Here is a 19,574-nt window from a genome sequence, read left to right on the forward strand (position 1 = left end):
CTCTGCAGGCTGCTTGCCTGGCAATGTACCACAAACAGATTCTACACTGAAAGATAAAAAAATCAATTAAAACTTGTTTTTGAATCAAAACAGTTCCTCCAGAATAAAGAGGTGTGAGAAAACCTTTGGAATAGATGTGGTAATAAGAGCCTCCACAAATCGTGACTACAGGTTACCACTCCCTTTTAAAAAAAACCCCAAAATTAATGTAAACACTGTGTATTTGGTTGTGTCCAACCTAAATTCACTTTGGATTTCTTTTTAAATGCCAGCAGGAGCTGTCCTGCTCACAGAACCTCAGTGTATTTATCATTGAACATGTATTGATTTGTCAGAGTGCCCAGTAGTAACCAAGAAAACACATCTAAAAGTAATAAAAAGGGAACAAACTGAAGGGATGTGAAATTTAAAGTGGAAGGATAGAAGGACTGAGAAATCCTCAAATATCACGATTATCAATTATTTTTCTGTGTTGTTTTTTTTAACAACTCCTTTGCTAAAAGGGCAGAGCATAAAGCTTCCTGACAAATGCATTTTTAAGTTATTTTTCTTTCTCACAGTCTGTTCTAGTGCAAACAGCATTTCAACCCAATATGAGGACTTAATGAAATTTTCCATTGCCACTTCTGCTCAACTATGTCAAGGCTGTGTTGGGCCAATGCAACAGTGTGTAATATCTGAATCTCAGCTGAGGATACAGATCTCATGGAATCAGAGAATGGAGGATTGGGTTGGAAGGGACCTTAAAGATATTCCAGTCCCAGCCCCTCTGCCAGGGGCAGGGACACCTTCCTCTAGACCAGGCTTTTCAGAGCCCCATCCAACCTGATCTTGAACTCTTCCAGGGATAGGAGTTTACCACCTCCCTGGGCATCCTGTGCCAGTGTCTCACCACCCTTATAGTAAAGATTCAATATTTATCTACTGTGTCCAACACTGCTCCAAGGGGAAGGAAGGAAAGAAAACGTCACTGTTTCTGTTTCTCAGGAGGGTAGAGTGAATGAAAACCCTTTTTAATCATCACTCTGGGGCAATCACCCTGTTCACAGTGATAGCTCTAAACCCAAACAGGATGAACACCAAGTGCCAGCTTGCAGGCAAAATGCACATTCTGCCAAGATCTGAAGTGTTGCAACAGGTCAGTTGGTTTCTAATCGGCTCTAAGTGGCAGAAGCTGTAACATTCTACATCTGGAGCAAAATGAAGCCCCAAGGTGTGAAATGGTTTCCTATCTTTGAAAGTAATTTATTTGATTTCATCCTGATCCTTATGGCTGAAAGCCCCATTGACTGCTTCACCTCAACACAGGGGAAAGACGTGCACCAAAAGGAAATGGCTTTTCAAAAACAGATATGGGCCACAGGGCAGAATGATTGCTATGGGCAATGAGCTCCAAAAAAATGCTGCATCAGTATTTCCAAAGGTCTAGTAAAAAAATCACAGTAATCTTTGTTTCTCAGAGGCAGAGCTCCCAAGAAACTGTTTCTCTGCCCAGAAGAAAAAAGTAACATTTGAAAAGTCCTAATTCTTTTCCAAACCCATGACCCATTTTTAAGCAAGAAGGAGCTAAATGAGTCTCTGTGTGTAGGAAAATACTATTAACTGCTCTGACATAACTGAAACCTGGATTATCAATGATAATATTATCTATTAGCTTTGATATTCCCTTATTGATATAAATTCCTTGATGCTAGAAAGTGATGTAACTATTTTGTTACTGAAAAATCTCACACCTGGAACTGAAATTGTTGCACCAGAAAACACCTAAACACTCTAAGACCTATGGGTAAAAGTGTCAAAAACACCTAAGGAAATTAGGAAATTTACATATGGTTTAGATTCTTCAAAGATAACAGGTGATTCTGAAAATTTTATTCCAGCCCTGGAGGAGAATCAGCGTGATTTAAGCTCTGTAATGTAGGCTAATTCCTCTATTACTTTTAGAAAGGGAAATTTATTTGCTGTTTCATGCCCTGCTGAATATTTTATTCTGTGCAAACAAGTCATATTGGCAAACAGAAGCTCTACAAGCAGAAGCTGTGACCAACCTGTGAGTTTGTAGAGTGCCAGAATGCACCAAACCTCCAACAGAGCCCCAAGCAATTCTGCAAGTGAAAAAACTTCAGTGCTTTAACATCACCTGCCGTGTGGTATTCTTCTCTATCAAGAAAAATTATTATTCCAAGATAACATCCACTCTTCTGGGTGCTTGCTTCTCCCAGGTAAAGCATGTTGACCTTCAAAGGTGCACATGGAGACCAACAGCTCATTCTCCATTTCAGTGGAGCTGGGGAAGGGTCTGGAGCACCAGGAGCAGTTGGGGGGCTCAGGCTGGAGAAAAGGAGGCTCAGGGGGAACTTTATCACTTTCTAGAACTCCCCAACAGGAGGTGCAGCCAGGCAGGGGTTGGTCTTTTCTGCCAAGTAACAAGTGAAATGACAAGAGGAAACAGCCTCTAATTGAGCCCAAGGAGGTTCAGATTGGATATGAGGGAAAATTATTTCACGAAAAGGGTTGTGAAGCACTGGAACAGGCTGCCCATGGCAGTGGTAGAGCTACCCATCCCTGGAGGGATTTAAAAGTGACACATGTTGATGTGTCACTTGTGCACACAGTTTAGTGATGGACTTTGCAGGGCTGAGTTAGGACCTGATGATCTAAGATGTCTTTTACAGCCTAAATTATTCTATGACTCTACTATTCTGACATTATGGCAAAGCCCCACAAACACCTGGACATTCAGTCTAGCTGACATTTCCAGCTATCTCCTTTGCTTTATGGACACATGCACTGTTGAAATTGAATTACAGGTTTTCTACTGTTATTTTCCCATTACTTTAAGTGAAACAGAGTCCTGCCCTTGACCTTCACCCTCTGTATCTGTTACACCCAGAGTATTTCTCCCAACAACCACAAGCACCTTGCTGTTGATGACTCCTGAATCTCCCTCCCATTTTCTCACCCTTCTGACTTACACCTCTGGATGGTTCACTGCCAGTCTGACAAAACAAAACTGAGCTGGTAGTGTGGCGTCTTGGTATCTTCCATCTTTTTTTTCTTATCATCAATAACAAACATCTTCCATGTTAAAACCACCTGGCACCAACCCCTTCTGCTGAGTTCTCAAGAGCAAAACCAGAACCTGGTAAAACATGTTTATATCAATGAGCTCTTTGCAAACTTTCTCTTCTATGTTCCCAGCAAACTACCTTTTATTGTCATTTGTTTTGGGAAATGTTATGGGATACATGATCTAGGAGACTGCCCATAAACCAGTCCTATATCCACCCTTTTTGGTGGGAACTGGACTAGAACATGAATTGTATTAAGTACTAGAAAGTTGTACCAGTATGGGTTTAGAAAATCTTTAAAACTGTAATTTTCAACTTGTTACTAAGCTTGTTTTTGAAAGAAACAAGTAAGACAGACAGTCCTGGACTTGGAGACTCTGTACAGCTGAAGATCAATTGCTAACAGGACAGCTTCACTAAATTCAGGTAGGACCATCTGTTCTTTTGTGGCTATTTATGCTATTCTTGTCCACATCCAGCTCTAGGAACTATCTCACAAATCCTTGGGTCCATGCAGTTTCCTCACTTTTGTTTAAAAACCTCAATAAAAGAGTGGATAAAATCAAGCACCTCTGTCAAAGACAAGAACAAATCAGTACCTTTCTCTTGCAGTCATCCTCCATGGAAAGTTTATTTTTGAAATAAATACCCATCTGCCTTTCTAATCTTTCACACATATTTGATCAGTTTCTGTTGTGCTTCATAAGGGCAGCTGCTCATGGCCATTTACACAAGCAATTCCCTCATGTGTCTAAACCTGCCTGAAGTATTTTTTTTTTTAATTGTGGTATACAGTATACATTTTTTTTTTTTTACTCTTGAGCAATAAGCAGAAAAATCAAATAATCTCACAGTAAGTTGTTTTGTTTTCTAATGACTCAAGCCTTTTTATGGATTCACTTTTGGAGTCATCACCCAGTGTGGCCAGCAGCAAAATGAAAATAATTTGCCACAGACTACTACCTACCATAAACAGGATGAATAATTAGTTGGGGTGGCTTCAATAATTAAAAAAAATAAAAGGAAGAAAAAACCTTAGGACTAAATCTGAAGGTGTAAATTTAATTCATGTTCAAGGAAGAAAAAGCTGTGCTAAATCACCTCTAGAAATACAAACAAAAATGATAATTTACTTGGTTTGGTAAAAGGGATATGATATTCTTCACCTTTTTTTTTTTTTTTTTTTTTTTTTTTTTTTTTTTTTTATGTAAAAGCTGCAATCCTGCAGCAAGGGAGAGGCTGGGGAACCTCCACCAAAGTGAAAGAGCCTTTTGGATAGATACAGGACCACACATGGGGAGTTTACAGCAGGATTTGGGCCAATATGTTACACTAAAAAAGAACAATTGGGAAAGGGATATGAATCATAGCTGAGACAGTATCTTCATTAAAATACATTCTGCATTTAAAAAGGCACCAAAAATCAGTCTTCCCGCTCTTATAATTTAAAAGACCACAGAACAGAGAAATGTGGGTATGTCAGTAAATACACTCACAAAGATTGATGAAAGCTGTAAAGATCACTGGAATTCCTTCAGCACACCTTGGAGAGGAGCAAGATCATTTTTCATTACTCTGCCTCCTCACTTAGGTGGTCTATTGATCATATCAAAAATGATTTCACCAGTACATGCTCTTTTACAGCACAAGTTGGATTGACACCCAGAGCAGCAGTTCTGCCAATGCACAGCTAACATGGCCTTTCCCTGCTAAAATAATTGGGATGCCATTAGCACAGCAATAAACACAGACTTTCACTGCTTGCACTCTATTGTTTAATTTTCCCAAACAGTGGTTAGCCCTTCTCCATTTTTCTCCCTGAAGTATCACTTTTTTTTTTTGTTGGTTTTTTTCCCTCTCCTCTTTAACTCCTCAATGATTCTCCTCTGGAGCTTTCCCCTGAATAAGCAAGGTCTGGCAGGGTAACCAACACCACCCCCACTGTGTCCCACAATGGCCCCACCCTGTCTGTCCCAGGGCTTGGTCACGGTGCCTTAACTGCTCCAAACACTGCCCTTATTCATGGCAACGTGTGCAAGGAGGGGCTTCCAGCAGGATTCCTTTACCTGTTTCCCCACCACAGAACAGTGCAATAAATGGAATGGGTCATGAGCTACTTGGCTGGTAATGCAAACCTAAGGCTTGACAAGTCAATAAAAAGCCAATCCTTCCCTTCCCAGCCACACGTAGGGAGCCAAGGCTGAAGGCAAACAATTTGGATTTGCCTGTACAGGGAGCTTAATGAACCCCATTATCCAGCTTTTGTGGGCAAGCACTATGAAGGCAATAATGTAAATTATCAGTCTGACTAGTGCTCCACTAAACACTACCTGAAGTTCAAAAGTTTCTTCACACCCCCTGATTTATCTGTATGAGAACAACTCCATTAAAGAAGCTCCTGAATATACACCAAAGATGATTCTGTAATGATCAGGTGCATTCTTGGAAACTGCACAGGGCAGGATTCTAGTTTAACTCCAACCAGCAGCAAAGTCTTGGATATCCAGCTTCTTTTCCACAACTCACATAGAGCTTGAACAGTTTTAAAAGAACATATATTCATGTTACAGCAACAACTCAGATCCCCAGTGAGCTTTGGGGAGCACCAACACAGTCCTTGCCTAATTTCTTTCTTCAGCCAGGTCAATAAGAAGCATATGGATGCATTTGTTAAATCCTTCTTCTTCTTCTCTCCTCCCTTGATGCCATGACCTTTTAAATTCTGATTGTGTATGTGTGTGTGCAGTTTTCCCAAGAAAATTCAATCTCTGTAGAGTTTGCAACTCAACTCTTTTGTAAATCAAGCTTGTAGACAGAAGATCCCTCATTAAGGCATCTCTTTTTTGGTGAGCATACACTTGGTGGCACTCTGCATGCTACAGGTGAGATTATATAGTTCTGTGGGATTTCAAAAAGTATGAGTGAAGAACTGATTTACTGTAATTTTGTATTGCACCTAAATTAACAAATTCTTGAGCAAATAGAAAAGGGCAGGGTTAGACTGGATATTGGGAAAAATTTTCTCCCTGTGGGGGAAGTTTTGGATGAATGGATTCATTCTCCCATGCAGAAGTTCTTAGATGGATAATCAAGAAACTTGGTGTAATAAACTAGGTTCTCCTATCCTCCTAGTCCCAGAAATACTCTTCTGGGTCACTGATATTATACAGAGAGGTCACACCTATGATCACAGGACAATTTCTCTATCTTGACCCTTGGTTTTGAGATCCTCTGCACAGGATGTCAGCTGGTTCTGCTCATGGCTTTTGTCAAGGGGGTATCATGCAGCTGAACAAGCCTCCACACAAAAATAAGTTGGTCTTGGACTGATAATATGATAATAAAGATTTTTAGTTGGCCAATTAAATATCTGGAAAACAATTTTTTTTTCATCCCTTAATCCTTAAATCCCTTATCTTACAATCCACAGGTTATTTAATATACATTTTTATAGGCACACACACATACATATCTGAGCATGTGTGTGATTTGTTTTTGGAGAAAGTCACGTATCTACTCACTTAAAAAATATAGAAGACAAAGGACAATTTCATTAGAGCAGCAGGTCAGGTTTACCAGTTAAACATTGTTAAAATGCCTGTCTTCCCCCTTCTTCCTGTCTGCTTTCCAGGTTCCCTGCTGATGGCAAAGTTATGATATGGGTCTGGAGCAAAAGGCTGAAATTCTAAGGTAAATTTGGAGAGCTGATTTCACAAAGAACATATATCCTGCTTCCAGGGCACAGAAACACTGAAACAGCACCCAGTGAGTAGTACAGTGCTTTGTGGTCTGGCATTAGTGTCAGCAGCCATGTGTTTTTTCTTAAAGGCTGTATTTAAATGTAGAATAAATTTATGGGAAGTATAAAACACAACAGCATGTTCTTTTGCTGTATGTCAGCTGTAGTAGTAGCTGGAATGTCAACACATTATCAAAAGATATGGTTTAAAAAAATTTATGTGTATGAAAAATGAAAAGTGCTTAGGAAAAATAACAAGACAAAAAGAAACCATGATGCAATTTAATAAAAGTATTAAACCCTACTCATCATTTGCAGTTCATTTAAAATTTAAAAGTCTGTGTTTTTTGTTTTGCTTGTTTTGTTTTGAAAAAAGATAGCATCTCTAGTTCCTTCCTATACTAACTCAGTTAGCAATCTACCTTGATAACACTGGAATGGGAAAAAAAAAAAAGTGAAAAACCTTTCCAACATATCATTCAAATCATATCTAAAAAGGTGGTCATAAATATTTTAGAACCCAAGCAAACCAATAAGAGCAAGGCCCATTAAGGATAAGATCTTTTACAACAAATTAAATAAAACAATTTATTGAAGCCTGGACTTGAGATAAACTAGATTTACTAGCTGACCTTTTATTCATTTAAAGAACAAAATTAGCTCTAATTGCATTAGAATGGAATCCAGTAAATTTCTTCTAATGTGGCATCCATGCAAGTATTGCTGTAATTGTTTACAACTAAGATGGAAATGCTTTGATAATAATCTACTTTCTTCTTGTTTTACTGTGCAGTTAAAACACTTGCAAAAAAACTCTTAAGTAGGACAGTTTTTCCAATATTGGTCTGTCCATCCTTCAGCAATTTTCATGTCCATTAACCCAATGTTGTTAATAGCCACTTTTTTTGAGCTGATGTGTGTTGTAAGAACATTTGTACTCCAGACAAGGCTGAATTCAAGTATTACTTTGAATCTGGGAGAAATATGTACTTTTATTCACAAACACAAGAGAAAAGGTTTTCCTGCTGCTGCCACCACTGTTTTGTACACTTGTCCCAGCAGAGGAGTCAAGAAGGAAAATTATAAAATCATAGAATTATTTGGGTTGGAAGGGACTTTAAAGATCATCCAGTTCCAACCCCCTGCCATGAACAAGGCCACCTTCCACTATGCCAGACTGCTGCAAGTCCCATCCAGCCTGGCCTTGGACACTTCCAGGGATCCAGGGGCAGCCACAGGTTCTCTGGGCACACTGTGCCAGGGCCTCACCACCTTTACAGGGCACAATTTCTTCCTCATATCCCATCTCATCCTGCCCTCTGTCAGTTTGATGCCATTCCCCTTATCCTGTCACTCCAGGCCTTTGCACAAAGTGCCTCTGCAGCTTTTTTGGAGCCCCTTAGGCACTGGGAGGGCTCTCAGGTCTCTCCACTGCCTTCACCTCCCCAGGTTGAAGAGCCCCAGCTGCTCACTGCACTGCAAAGGCATTTTGCTCACCACTGCTGTGTTACTCAGCTTGTGCTGGGGTTGTGCTGAGTTTATGGTGTGATGTGAATCTCCATTCCATGCACCATCAGTCTGACATTTTCACTTCAGACTCCTGAAAGCCCTGTGGCCTCATGAAGATCTGTAAGCACTTCTATTAAAGATGTTCTATATGAAGTTCCCCCAAACAAATTACCTTCCAACTGAACAGGTACTTGAGTACTCCCAAAAAGCTTCCAAACAGCTCTCCTCTCTAACAGAGAAACTGAAATAACCAATTTCTCCATCTAGTTTCCACTCATATCAAATTCTAGGAATGCCTAAAAATTTTCCTTACACCTTTCCAGTATCCTCAAACAACCCCATGTCAGTAAACTCCAGAGACAGGCTAATTGAAACACAACATTTTTATATGGTAATTGCCAGATATTTAGAACCTCATTACCAACACAGAAAAAATATAAGTTTAACTTTCCCTTACTGTAACACATCAAAAAGCTTTCCTTTCTGACTGCTATGAGGTCCTCAGATGAGGGTGCCACTAAAGATGCAAAAATTGATCTGAAATAAAAATGAGTTTCCCAAAAGCCCATTAAACAAGATGTCAGTATCTCAGCCCCACTAAGGGCTGGCAGGCATGACAATGATGTACCCCCATGATTTGTAGCAAATATGGAATCTGAAGTTCCCTCTCAAAATGTGTGTGGGTATGAGAAACACTATGGTGAGATAAGGTTGGAAGATAACTGGTGCTAAAATATGGCTTCAGAACTTTAATTGAGAAGTTCTGCCTCAAGAATATGAGTTAATTTCTCCCATATAAACAATTTACAGTCCTTTAAAAAGCAGAATTTAAAAGTATCCATAGCTCCTCAAGGAGGAAAATGGATTTGTGGCTCTCAAGGGACAGCATGTCCAGCCATGCACATGCTCAGCAGGACAGACAAGTATTCTAAGAAAGCTGGAACTTTGCACAGCAACCTGAGGCACGGAAATTTTAGATCACAATCAAATACTGTTAAAGGAAGAAAGCAAAAATGATTAATAATTGGGATGCAGGTGTCCCCTAGAAACCAAGGAATGACTGAAGTCCCTTAGAAGCTTCAAACCAGTTAAAAGCCATGGTTACCTACCAGGGAGAAGCAGGACAGCAGAGAAAAAGAAAATAATCACCAAAATCCCATTTAACTTCTAGAGCAGAAAAATTAGTGATTAGGGGGTTTAGTTCATAATGGTTCTGTAAGAGAAACAACTGCATTAGCAGCATTTGATGTGAGGAATGGAAAGGAAAGATCTGTGTGGTGCTCATATTTACCACTGCACATGAAAGTGTGCTTGTGCCATGAAATCAACACGAAAAACCTGATTAAAAGAAACCCTCCACATACAACACAGAACCAGCCTAAGAAGCCTGGTGACACATTGTTTCCCCAGCCTCTCCAGCCTCCTGTTTATGCTGGATGATCTCAGGATAGGGATCACCCTATTTATGCTCATCCAGTACAAAGTAACTATTATTTGTACAACAGCACCCAATAATTAGGGAGCTAATGAACCAGCACTTGAAATGCGTTAGGTACACTCATGAATAATCATCAACAGTTATAATAAAACAGATGTGTATAAAGGAATTCCAACTGTTATGTTTTAAAGCACAAAACAACTGTTAGCTGGGGAGTGTTGTGAAACTTAGCTGTAGGTTACACTCAGGATAAGCATGCATTACAGAAACCTCACTAAATGTCACTGGAGGCATCATACCAGCCTAGCTGGAGTCCTGCAGTCCATGCCCTAGAAAGACATGGAATGGGACACACAGTAGGATGGATGGAAGGTGATGGGTCTCACTTGGAGAATACACTTTGCTCTAATTTTTAAGCTTTTCCCACTGAAAGGAAGAGCTCCCACAAGTGCCAGAGGATGGAGTGTGATGAGCATACACCTCACAGATGGATTCATACTCACATCTTGTCTTGGCCTGCGCCCACTCTCAAAGTCAGCCGAGGAATAACCGGTGATGGAGCTGGAACAACTGGTTCCACCTTTATCTGTACAGGGGAACACAATCATCAATCAAAGACTGCAAGCAGACTCCCAAAATATATTAATTACATGAAAGCACTGATGGAGTTAACCAGAGCATATCAACTTAATGAGACAAAACTACGACAGACTCATCACTGCTCTCTCTCATCTCATCCCAAGGATGGATCTCAGGTTGTGGGGAGTCCCAGATGCAGCAATTCACAAACACAAACTCTAAGCTAAAGAAACCAATCTGAAATTTTGCTGCATTTGTTACCTCCTGATATCATTTGTTAGCAAATCTTCCTGATTAAGTAGTTTTCTAGAGACACAAAACTTCCCAGTTAGTTTCTAAACAATGACATGAAATGCTTTGATCTTAGTATTCAAACTTGTCTGGCACCCATTGGTGTTTGCACATTTTTCTGAGATTTAAATTCAATTATTTTTCAGATTCATCACATAAATGTACCATGACACTCTTGAATCAAAAGGAGAGACAAAAACAAGCAAATAAACTCCAAGATGAATTCAGCAACACTGAATACTTTATGAAAGTTCTTATCCACACAGGCATAACATGCACTGCATTTTACTGCAGTTAGGCTGAGGTTTTTAATGACTACTTTTCAAGCGGCCTGGGATTTCCATCATGGTATCTGGTGGAGTTTAGGCCACTTGAATATGTCCTTGAACTTATGGTACCAGCATTTGCCAAAATTACCAACTCCCACTGAGCTACTGGTTTGCAAAACCTGTACAGAATGACCACAGATGCTACAGCTGACACTGTGATGATTCTCCAGCCAGTCATTACTCATGTCCATATATGACAAGTATACACATTACATATAGAGAGATATATAAAGAGAGATGGAGACTGATCTCATTTTAAGTATGTGTATCACCATATTTAATAAAACAATCACTTGGCTGAATCTGCTCCAGGAACTTAAGAGTCAAAGTGAATATGCATACACTAAATGGAAACCTGATCAAATCTCCAGTTTCACAAAGCTTTCACAGAAAAAGGGAGGGCAAACAATCAATGCAAAGCACAGAAAGCAGTGTGGGAGAGAGCAGGCCAGAGTGGGAGGACTCAAGTGGGACTTATTTTGAGAAAGGTAATAGAATCTTGTGGCACACATTTTGGCAAAAGAATTGGAGCTGCTCTCTAGGAGATGTCCAGGCCAGAGAGAGAAGGAGAGCAGCCTGAGTGATGTTCCTGCTCTGACACAGTGAACTGTGCTTTGCAATACAGCTCTCCATGGATATGGATTAGCTGATTTCACAGGCCTCTCTCCATGCTTTGTTTATGTAGAACCATTTTTTGTTACATCATTCCCTTGGAGTGTTGCAAGAGTATTTTTCCTCAGAAGCTTCTAATGCCTGCAACAATTTCATTGCAATCTTCCACAGAGCCTTTTCTCTGTTTTCCCAGCATCTTAACCTGTAATATCCCACTGCTTAGAGACTGAAACTGAACCCTGGGTACTGGAGGCTCAGGACTATGACTATGGCTTTACACAGGCTATCCTACCTCTTTCCCTGCAGGTTTTCTCCTCCTTCTTTAGTGCCTGTTTTAAATACAAAACGTTTTAGGACAGACACTGCTGCTGCAGCTTCCAGCACACATCACAGAGAGATGTCCACATCATTTATAAAGGTCCTTGGTACTACTCCAAACAATGGTGGTGTGGGCTCATGGGGCAGAAGAAAAGCACATAAATTACTTCTTTATGCTCAGATACCGATATCACAGTCTGCTGGGAGAGGAAAACAGGCTCCACCACAATGCTAAATATTATCCTTTGATACAAGAGAGGAAGCATCTTTCTACAAAGTGAATTTGTGGGTTTACATCATGAGACCAGGGAGAAAACCAAGGAGCATTCACAGTTACATCTTGCAGAGCTTGGTCTTCCTCTACACTGATGACAGGATTTTGATACAGGAGCAAGGGCAGCTCACTTTGGGGCAGCTCTTGCAAGCCCTGCCCTGCTGCAAGGATGGCTCCATTTCTCTTGAAGCAGTTCCTCAACTACTTTAGTTTCTAGCTCAGCTTATTAAGGTTAGCTGAAACTGGGTCAGCAGCTGCTCCCTGAGCTGCTCAGTCACTCCTACAGCATGCCTGGTAATCTCTGGAGTACAAGTGGGGTGTAACTGCTCCAAGTGTTTGCTTTTCATCCGGTGGAGCTTGCAAGGCAGTGCCCCAGATCTCCTTTTCTGGCTCCAAGGGCAGCACCCAACACCACTGCAGGGCATGGAGCTGCAGGCAAGCCTGAGACAAAGCTTGTCCTCCTTGGTGCCACCACCAAACACTCCCAGCATGAAGCTTTCAGCTTCTGCTTTCTGCCATTTATGCAGTGCTCTGTTTGCTGCTCTGTGCCTTTCAGCAATATTCCAGGAAAAACTTGATTAAAAGCCTCAATCACCCAACAGGATGGGATGCACACTTAGGAAATAACAACAAGGCTCAGAAATGGGAACATTACAGCTGAGTCAGTCTTTTGTTTAACTACAGCAATATTAGAAATGGGACTGTGATATTTCTCCTGGCTATCAGGAGCTGAAACTGCAGTGAGCCCACAAACTCATCTCCCAGGTTGTGCTCACACCTCGAGGAGCGCTGGGCAGATTAAACATCCAAGCTGTAACTTGATCATTTGCTCCTGCAGCACAACTGCTGCCTAAATAAGTCATTGTGTGATCTAAAAGCTAAATTAAGGAAACATGTACTTTTAGGGGTTAAAACGAAAGAGCAGCATTCTGGAGTAATACTGGGAATTGGGGCCAGCAGAAGAGCATTTACAGTGGATTACTAAGCTTCCCAAATCACCAAAGAGGTAAAGTCCAGCAATATAAGACTCCTTTGTAGCTAACTAAAAATACATTGTCAGTGGATTTGTCCAGTTTTATGTATAAGCAATACTTCTTTCACCTGAACTAATACTAGTAGTCATATAAGCCCCTTATTGCCATGTGCTGCATTTTTTTTGCTAATCTTCAAGGATTTAGCTTCTTTGCCACATACCTCAGGGCACCAACTGATAAAGCTCTAACTCTCCATTTTTCCAGGACACCAGCAGTGCGGCCTTGCAAAAAATGAAAATCGCTCAAGAGATTTAAAGGGGAAATTTATTTTTAAAATCCTGACTTGCAGCAAAGAGGTGGATTTAAAAAAAGCTTATCTCTCAAGAATCAGTTTAAATTTTAATTCTATCTAGGGACTCTTTCATGCATTCTAGCTTTAAAGTTTATCTTTTGACAGGGACTTTTTGCCAAGGTAATGGGCAGCTATATCAATTTAATTTGTCCAAGTTTTTATTAGTGTTGAACTCCTTTTCCTAATATATATATACATGGTGAGTCTATATTGAAGTTTTACCAGTTTGTTTATGTGACTGTTTATCATTCTAAAGCAAACTTGGCACAGACAGCTGCAGAAGAAATGCAAAACTGAATGTATGGAAAACAAGCAACTCATTGCCACTATTTTACATACACCCATATTTAACTTAAAAAGAAAACTCAGCAGAAATTCTCAATGAAATACTGCCAAAATAGCTCATGCAGACAAGTAAAATGAGGAGTCTGTGAAAGTGTTGCTGCAGTCTAAAACCAGACATGAAATTATCATGGACAACTGGGCCATCACTCTGTTGATCACCAACTCATCCACAGCAGACAAACCTTAGTCCTGCACATCGCCCAAATTCTGCATGGAAAAACCATTTGCAAACTTAAAAAAAAGTATCAAGTTTTGAAATCAGCACTTTGCTTCAAGTCCAGCAGGTAAGAGAAGAGTGGCAAGAAAAGGAGAGTGAGGAATGTCCCAAATCTGAGCTGGTATAAAACGAGTATTACACTCAAAGCAGGACATAAAGAGCATCCTGGTATAAATGGAACTCACACAGTGCTTCCTAAGGCTAAGGATAGAGATTTAGGAACTCTTGTATCCAAGGTTATCACACAGGAAGACAATCTCTTTCTTTTCTTCTTTCTTTTCAATATTAACAACTTAATGCGTATTATAAGGTGAAGTGACAAAAAAAATTAGAGTAAATCCTGAATTAGGGGAGCTGCTTCTAATGGGATTTCAAATCTGATAACATGCAAATATGCTGGTTTCATTTCTTAAATATTAAATGTATTCTCAAGATTAGGTGATATTGCAAAGAAGAAATTATCTTTGGCTGATGTAAATCAGTAAGAGTTACAGGAATGGAAGGAGCTCAAACCCCTTGAAAATTAGCTCTCCCCTTCTGTCTCTCAAGCATAAAACTTGAAACAAAAGGTGACATTTGAACACTTAGACCATAATTTGAAAATAATTCTTTTACTTCAAACAAATCAGAGCATCAAGGGGGCAGATCTGCTAAGAGAAGACTCAGCAACTCTTTTGAGCATGTTAGATAACATTTATTTGAAGGCAATCAGCTTCTCATTTCTGTCCACCTGGGAATCTCCAGGCTTCTACAAATTTTGAAACAGCAGACTTTTCGAAACAAAATTTAAAGTTTATATGAAAGATATAGGGTTGCTGCTATTTTAGGGGAAACCTACAAAACAAACTTTCTGCATCACAACACATCCCTTTGCTGTGTGTGCTGTTGCTGAGTCTGAGCCTCAGCTTTTCCAAGTGAAATGTTAAGAAAAGCCAGGACAATCGCACATTTCAAATTCACAGAACTAGATTGCACTGATTTTGTTTTCCAATGAGGTGTGACAATCTCTGAAGCTCTTGGTGGACACATTCCTTGGAGCTGTTATTAAAAACCACCCTTCTCCTCAAAGCTCTTGGACAATTTTCAGCAGCAAACACAGGAATCCATGTGGATTCTTCAAGCAAGTGTGCCACCTCAACTCATCCAACCAGCTTACCTTTTCATGTTTGTGTTTCTCCTTTTCTTTTTCTTTCTTTTCTTTTTCTTTCCTCTCCTTTTCCTTCTCCTTCTTTTCCTTTTCTTTGTCCTTCTCCCTTTCTTTCTTTTTCTTCTTCTCTTTTTTGTCCTTCTTCTTCTCTTTCGGTTTCTCTTTCTCCTCAAACAGTTTTTCAGGTAGCATGGGAGACAAGGAAGGTAACATGCTGGGAAGCCTCATGGCAGATGGTGTGCTGAACAAGGGCATAGACATTTCTTTGGGAGGCAACACAAGAGGTGCTGATGGCACCTTTATCTTATCTTCCTTACCCTTATCTTTGAGTTTCTCTTTGTCTTTTTTATCCTTGTCCTTTTTGCCTTTCTCTTTCTCTTTCTTTTTATCTTTATGTTTTTCTCTCTCTTTTTTGGTATTGCCATCTTTCAACTTTACTTTTGTGTCAGCATCCTCAAAGTCCTTTAGTTTGAATTTATACGGATCAGGATCATCCTCTTTGAGTAGTTCCTTCCACTGAAACTTTGCTTCCTTGTTTCCTTCCTTGTCTTTATCTTTCTCCTTGTTCTTTTCCTTATCCTTATTTTTCTCCTTGTTCTTCTCTTTATCCTTTTCTTTTTGTTTTTCTTTCTTCTTCATCTTAGTTTTCAGCTCTTTTTTCAATTTCTTTTTCACTTCTGTCGATGAAGCCAACTTGGTTTTCTCTTCATAGACTTTGAGAAGAGGCTCTGGAGTTGGAGGTGAAGCAGAAGGAGAAGAGAAGTAAGGGAAGCTGGTAGGTGGATTAGAAGGTGTCCCCATGTTTGCTTTCCGAATGACTTCATCAATGGAGTCATCCATTGTCCATGAAATGTCTGAACTCGAAGTCCCACCTGAGGCAGGTATTGGAGTTGCTCCTGCCTTATTTGCATTATTGGCAGGAACAGAAGGTTTAGGAGTTGTAGACTCTGAAATAGAAAGTCTTTTAGGACTGGTAAAAATTTCCCCTTCTGATTCAGACCCAGAGGAAAACTCGAAGGGATCGGGTTCTCGTTCTGCACACGCACGAGCAATCACAGCATCGATTGAATCATCAATGGTCTTGTCCATGACCGGCGCTTTCTTCACCTGGCTGTCCATATTTGGCTTGGGGGCAGGCTCAGGGGGTGTCTGTCCCTGTTTCACTTGAATATTTTCCTTTCCTATCTTCTCACTCAGTGCAGCCAGAGGCGTTCTGCTCGGTGTTTCAGGCTTCACAGGTGGCTGCGGAACATGAGCAGGAACCTTTGGACTTTTGGGGCTTTTTGGGCTCTTGGCACGGCCTGGTGACTTTTTTTCTTTGGATCCAGGTTTTGGTGAACGAATGGGACTCCCAGCTACCACTGGTGAGGGTGTAGTTTTCGGTGATTTTGTCTTTTGACCCGGAGAACTTGTCTTGGACTTCGTTTTGGGTACAAACGGCTTTGCCTCTAAAGGTTTGGGGGTCAGCACTTGGGGTTTTGCAATGGGAGCCAACATGGGCGGTTCTGGGGAAGGAGGGGCTAAGTCTGTACTGTCCTGAACGTGAACTGGAGAAAGCATTGGTGGGACTTTTTGTGTATTTATTGAGCTAAGAGGCTCACGTGGTTCCACTGCTCCGTCCAAGGCATCCCCTTTGGAAACAGACAGTTTTGGCCTTTTCACAGGTGGGAATTCCTCAGCATCAGGACTTTCTAATGGTCTCTTGCTCAAGTAGTTCTCATCATTAATTGCCTCATCCTCTTCCATATCTCCTTCTTCTTCCAGTGGGACCTGCATGGCCTCTGCAGATGTACCTCCATCGGTAGGAACCTGCTCCTCTTCCTCTTCTGTAACAAAGAACATTTAGAAGAGCGTTAGGATAATTGAAATGTGTTTTACAGAAACAAACAAGCACCAGAGCAAATATTCATGTGCAGCTCAACCCATAAGAGACAACTGGCCACCTAAAGGCTACTTACTGGTCTATCTGGGGCACCTCCTGTCTCACACCAGCCACTGCTGGAACTGGCAGGTGCCCTCACTGCAGTGTAACACTGAACACATGAGCAAAGGAGAGGAGGGTAGAGCTCACCCATGGCAGAGCCTGCAGAGCAGGCCTAAAGTGTCACTTCTACCCTAAACCACCCTAATGACTTCATTCATTAGGGAAAGAGGTTGAAGCATTTATTTGCTGTAACACAGTGTCAAAGCAAAGTGTCAAAGTAAAATTAACCAGAACTGTCTTTCTTGCCCATATATCGCACAATTTTGCTGCAGATTAACTACCAAGAAAACATCTTCCTAAACCTAGTTTATTCTTCCTGAAGCAGCACAGTCTGAAGGTTAAGAAAGAGGACTAAGGCCCATTCAACCTGCCAGGTTCAGTCTGTGATACCATCTAAGAGCTGCTGCAGGTGGACATTATCTGTTATGACTGTATGGGAATGTCCCAGCATGGTGTGTGTGTGTTGGTTTGGATCAGGAACGTGCCTTTGAAATGCATTTCCCCATCATCTCCCTTACTGTTGTTTTCTTTGCATTGTGGGACAATCCTGGAGTGCATATGCAGTCTTCTACAGCAGTGATACCAAAATGAAGGGGGAATCCACTTAACACATTCCAGAGCAAGTGAGCATTCGGGCTGTGAGACCAAAAACCAGCTTTTGAAAACAAAATAAACCTGAAATCTACTGTGTAGACATCCCACATCAACTATTCCAAACCAGTGTGGATACCATCTGTGTGACGGCTCTGTTTTTTTTTGTTTAATAAAAATTAATTTTTTTTCCCTACATACAACACCACCTTCAAACCCACATATGACACTATGGTGCAGGGAAAAGAGAAAACTCACTTGAGATCTCCCAACAAATCCACAGTAAATTTAAAAAGAGAACCTCTGATCTCCACAACCACAGTCAAGCACTTTATCCTCTTGGATACACTTCCTCACTTTCCAAATGGAATTATCCGAGCAGGAAAAAGGATTCTTAGTCCTGAATAAGAATGTCTACACAGGCATTAACCTGACACATTTGTATTTGCAGTCATTATATCATTACACCTCTGCTGGCTGATAGTCCTACACAGACAACCTCATTTCACTTTACCCCAAGTTCTGTTTACCCACCTGCAAAAACTCAAGACATTTTGTCTAGCAGGGCTTCTGAGGAAAGATACCCAGTGCCCCAAGATTCTCACATGAAAGATGTATTCATGTGGACAGTGGCTAAAGCCCAACTTCTTAATGAGCAGGTAGCTTTAACAAAGAAAGCAGCAAGAAACTTGAAACATTCCACTAAACACTATTTAAAACTTAGTAAGACAGCATCTTTCTGAAATATCTCTTTTCAAGGAGTTTATTTTCAGGTTTTCTGCGCTGGTGTTTCTCTACTGTAATGTGTCAATGCTCTGATTTAGGAGAGTTGAGTCAAGAGCCCTGGGCTGCAGCACAAATCTTGCCAGCATCACAAATTAAGTAAAATGAGCTAGCAAGTCTGGCTTTCACCAGGGCCCAGAGGATTTACAGCAGCCAGCCCAGAGAGGAGACTTTGCCTGAGGATAAAGCCTTAGCCTTCCGTGAAAAACAGAAATGTTAGGGAGTTAGGTTTTGCCTGGCTGGGCACTGACATTAAATTTTTTAAACTGCAAAGTTAGAGTATAACTGAGAAATCACTGTGGACTGAGCCTGCACCTGCTATGGGGGAAAAAAATCTGCTTCCCCATCATGGAAGTAATTTCAATCTCTGTTTAAGCTGCTGCAGAAATCAGCTGCCTTGGCCCGCTCAGAAGGTTTTGGGGATGAAGAATCAGCATTCATCAGATGTCACACAGCACTGGTTGCTACTGAGCAATTCCCTCCCAACCCCATTCCACCTACTTCAGCACTGAGAGTTTGTTTGCGTTTAAAAGTAGGAGATAAAATTTAAAACAAACATCATACTTTAAAATTGGGATTTAGAGAAATCTTCCGCCTCAGCCACAGGATAGAAAGTGTAGCCAAATTAAAGTATTAGGAAAGATAAGGTTTGATGATACAGACTTCAGAGACAGGAGCATTAACCATTTTAATACAGGAAAGTGGGGATAAAAACAGTCAATAAAGTGGAAGATAAACTACTGCAATAGTAAAAAATTTACATTTACTAGAAAAAATCAGATCATTTATTTGCTAAGGATTTCTGCCTAGTGTCCATTTAAACAGCCTCTTTCTTACACTGTATCTCATGGAAGGGCACTGCAGTATTTCATATTTTTATAACTCCTTCCCATCCCAAGGTGCTTCTCATGTTTTACCTACTCAGGATTGCAGAATACCAGCAGCTGCTGGATCAAAGGCAAAAAAACAGTTTCAGGGGAGCTTGGGAGAACAGGGACCGGAGTCCTGTACAATAAAAAAA

General features: G+C 40.6%; 1 protein-coding gene across 1 annotated transcript in view; it reads right to left on the reverse strand.

The window, feature by feature from the left end:
* TAF3 (TATA-box binding protein associated factor 3) overlaps nucleotides 1-19,574 on the reverse strand; it is a 113,400-nt gene that overhangs the window by 10,192 nt on the left and 83,634 nt on the right. Inside the window, exons 3-4 of the mRNA XM_056515637.1 lie at nucleotides 15,205-17,021; nucleotides 10,261-10,343 (exon numbers count right to left, since the gene is read on the reverse strand). Of these exons, the coding sequence (XP_056371612.1) occupies nucleotides 10,261-10,343; nucleotides 15,205-17,021 (1,900 nt within the window). The remainder of the gene's footprint in view (nucleotides 1-10,260; nucleotides 10,344-15,204; nucleotides 17,022-19,574) is intronic.

The sequence above is a fragment of the Oenanthe melanoleuca genome, chromosome 1A, assembly GCF_029582105.1.
Source record: "Oenanthe melanoleuca isolate GR-GAL-2019-014 chromosome 1A, OMel1.0, whole genome shotgun sequence".
Lineage (NCBI taxonomy): Eukaryota > Metazoa > Chordata > Aves > Passeriformes > Muscicapidae > Oenanthe > Oenanthe melanoleuca.